At 42.3% G+C, this 3113-nt stretch overlaps 1 protein-coding gene across 4 annotated transcripts; it reads right to left on the bottom strand.

Annotated features, from left to right (window-relative positions):
• Positions 1-382: 382 nt before the first annotated feature.
• LOC123147496 (uncharacterized) lies at positions 383-1736 on the bottom strand. Of its 4 annotated transcripts, none has more exons than XM_044566763.1 (3): positions 1441-1735; positions 1101-1361; positions 383-713 (listed from the first exon to the last, which is right to left on the bottom strand). In XM_044566763.1, the coding sequence occupies exons 1-2, from the start codon at positions 1675-1677 to the stop codon at positions 1116-1118; spliced, it is 483 nt and encodes a 160-aa protein (XP_044422698.1). In that variant the 5' UTR covers positions 1678-1735; the 3' UTR covers positions 383-713; positions 1101-1115. The 4 variants fall into 4 exon arrangements, with proteins under 4 accessions (XP_044422698.1, XP_044422697.1, XP_044422700.1 ...); XM_044566762.1 differs by having other exon boundaries at positions 383-707; XM_044566765.1 differs by having other exon boundaries at positions 383-699.
• Between the last annotated feature and the right edge of the window lie 1377 nt (positions 1737-3113).

Below are 3113 nucleotides of genomic sequence, written 5' to 3'. Positions count from 1 at the left end.
TACAAATATTTTATTACATGTCATAAACATTTTTAAGAATGTTTGAATTTTTTTAAGTGCTATGAACATATTTTTAAACGACACAACTAATTTTTATATGTTACAGATGACTTCAAAAAATCGTGTGGGCAAACTTTTACATTTCATGAAAAAAAATCAGGTTTCTTTAGCATAATTTTTAACGGGTGAAGTTTTCTTTCTATGTCATGAACAAATATCTTAAGTGGTACATATTTTTTTCCAAATTACACAAACAATTGCTTTCATTTTCATGAACATATTTTTAAATGTGTGAACATTTTTCCCAATGTGACGAACAAGCAAATTAGCCCTAGACAAACCAGCAAGTAACAATCACGGATAAAGCAGGAGACCAGTGAAATGCTATGGTATTTTACATACTACAGAATGGAAGCTGTTCATATTTTATAGGCACGTACACGTAAATGACAGCAACACATACATGCTGTTTTAGATCGATATAGGTGCGGTTCAGAGTGTCCAGCCAAATTACCATATTGCTTCAGACACTGCATCAGCGCTGAACTAGCATTAACTGAAGCAAGTTTGATACTAGGAGTACTAGATGCTACACATCACAGGACATGCATGTCCGTCTCTTTATTCAGAACAGCAACAAAGCTAGAAGGAAGCAGAAGCGCTCCTGCAGTACAGTACTACGTAGTACTCTCCATCATCCTGCGCACCTGAAACTGTGTCAAGATCAGTGGCGTTTCAAGTTGAGACAAGAAACAACTGAAGTGCAAACATTTGAAGATCAAGCAGAAAAATTATTACATACTACAGAATAGAAGCTGTTCATATTTTATAGGTACTGTTTTATCGATCCCTACCAACGTGTGGCGGTTCAGTAGGAGAGTAGCATTGGTGGTTGGTGATGAGTGATTGCTGAGGACAACAACTATACTTTCAGTTGATAGCAAACATGACTGTGCGGAACCAAGTGATAAATTCTACTACTACATGACTTGAACATTACTTGCATCGTCTTCAACCAATTTGTTGCTACAAAACAACTCGATGTTCAGATAAAGTAGTTTTTGAGGAAGCCTGATAGCAAACCAATTAAAGCTGGTTACCTGAGTAAGTGGGCGTTAGTCTGCAGCCACCATGTTGCTGGGCTTGGGGTTCATCCACTGCGCCAGTGCAGCGCGGACATAGACGAGGGCTTCACACAGGAAGATGAAGAAGAGAGCCACGTGGCCCAGAAGATCGCAAGGATATCCATACTTGTAAAAAGCGAAATTGATGGTTCCTATGATCGTCGACAGAAGCAAAAGCAACAGAAGAACCATGGAAAAGTCAACATCCTTGACGCTGATGCTCTTTCCGTCCGCGGCCTATCACATTTGAGGATCATCCTCATCATCATGTGAAGCAGAACCATGGAACAGAGAAGAGTGGGCGACGAGTACATACCTTGGTGCTGCTGCCGGCAGCTCGGACGAAGAAGAGCACGATCGCCGGCGGCAAGAGAAGCGGGACGAGTATGGCTAGATAGTACGGTATCTTCGGCAGGACGTGGGCCACGGCGCAGCCCCAGCCGTGGGCGCAGGCCTGGTCCACGGCAAAGGCGAGGAGGGCGGCCACGCCGAGCGCGTAGAAGGTTACCTTAGTAGCCAGCTCCGAGAGCTCTTCTTCATGAGTCATCGCCATTTGGGTGTGGAGTGAAGTGCTCTGCTCGGTGAGTCGGTGTGCCTTCTAGCTCGTGCTATGGCCTGGGGCCTTGGGGGCTTTTATAGTGAGCTCCAAGCTGCGGCGACGGAATTTCTCATGATCTTTCTAAATAATCCAAATATTCCATGTGTCCTCCTTATGCATTTTACAGCCATTACTGATCTTATATTCTTATCTAGGACTATAACAAGTTTCTCATCATGTTTGAATGGCCGGCAGTCCAAGTGTCTGGAATTAAACCATCATCGGCTTCCCCCCCCTTTTTTTTTTGAAAAGTAGCTTTAGAGTATGCTGACACGATGATGGACGAATCATTGGGTGCTATATACAGCCTTGTTGTCGAGTACTAGCATTGTGGAGTGAGAAAGGCAAGGATGCATTGTTGTCTAATCACTTGTTTATGCCATTTTGGGAAACCCTCCTAGTAGATACGTTTGGAAGGTTTACCTTTTTCAGCGATAGTGTGGTGCACTATAGAAAAAGCAGAGTCGTAAAAGGTGGACTTTGAGAATAGAGTCTGAATTATATGTACATCTTAATTGACGTAGGAAAGAAATTCTCATTGCAAGTACCGGTAATGTTTCATAGTGAACATGAACGATTTAATTACATTTTAAAACAAAAAGGTTATCCTAACTATCCAGGAATAGCACTGTTTGAGTGAGTACTTGTGAATCTTCAAAACAAATGCTATCCATGGGAATCTGTTATTATGATATTGCAAATCAACGGGTGAACTGTGTTGTAGCAGTGTAGCATAGCTTCTGTTCTTGCTTAGTTTTTCTCATATTTTCCAAATAGGACAAAGTGTATGGATTGGCCTAGAGGTTCTTGCCTTCAATTATCTTTCTAGTGCATGATGATGATGATTGACTTATGACCAAAAGGGAAAGGGTTAGTTAGTGATGTGTAGTTCACTTGTCATGCCACTCTAAATTAGCTTGGGTTTCAGTTCTAGGCAATAAGGTGTAAAAATGGAAGTGCATGCTACAATGTGGAGACACCTAAACGTGGCCATGATGAGTTTATTTATCTTTAATGGAACAAGATGATAACATGTTGACAAGATTTAATTTTTTTTTTTGAAAGATCCAGCATCGCTGGCATTTCATTGATGATAGCAGAAAGCAGTGGAAAACAACAAGGTGGTGAAGGTCCTAGGACCAGATCCGAAGATCAAAGAAAGAGAAAAAGGAAAAGAAAAAAAAACTACAGCCCTAATAGCCGCAGCTCAACACTCCAACCAATCCATACTAGGCAACGCAGCTCCGATTTCGACGACGAACTACTAAGGAAGCTAGGCAGGGGTGGCGTCATGGAGGATCACCGAACGAGCCATCTGTTACGCGTCATCGTATACCACCGGCCCCCACTGTGGCTTCGACTTCACAGCAACAGGCAGTCGAGGCACACCC

The sequence above is a fragment of the Triticum aestivum genome, chromosome 7A, assembly GCF_018294505.1.
Source record: "Triticum aestivum cultivar Chinese Spring chromosome 7A, IWGSC CS RefSeq v2.1, whole genome shotgun sequence".
NCBI classification, from domain to species: domain Eukaryota; kingdom Viridiplantae; phylum Streptophyta; class Magnoliopsida; order Poales; family Poaceae; genus Triticum; species Triticum aestivum.
The sequence above is the reverse complement of the archived record's forward strand: the minus strand, read 5'-3'. Positions and strand labels throughout refer to the sequence as shown.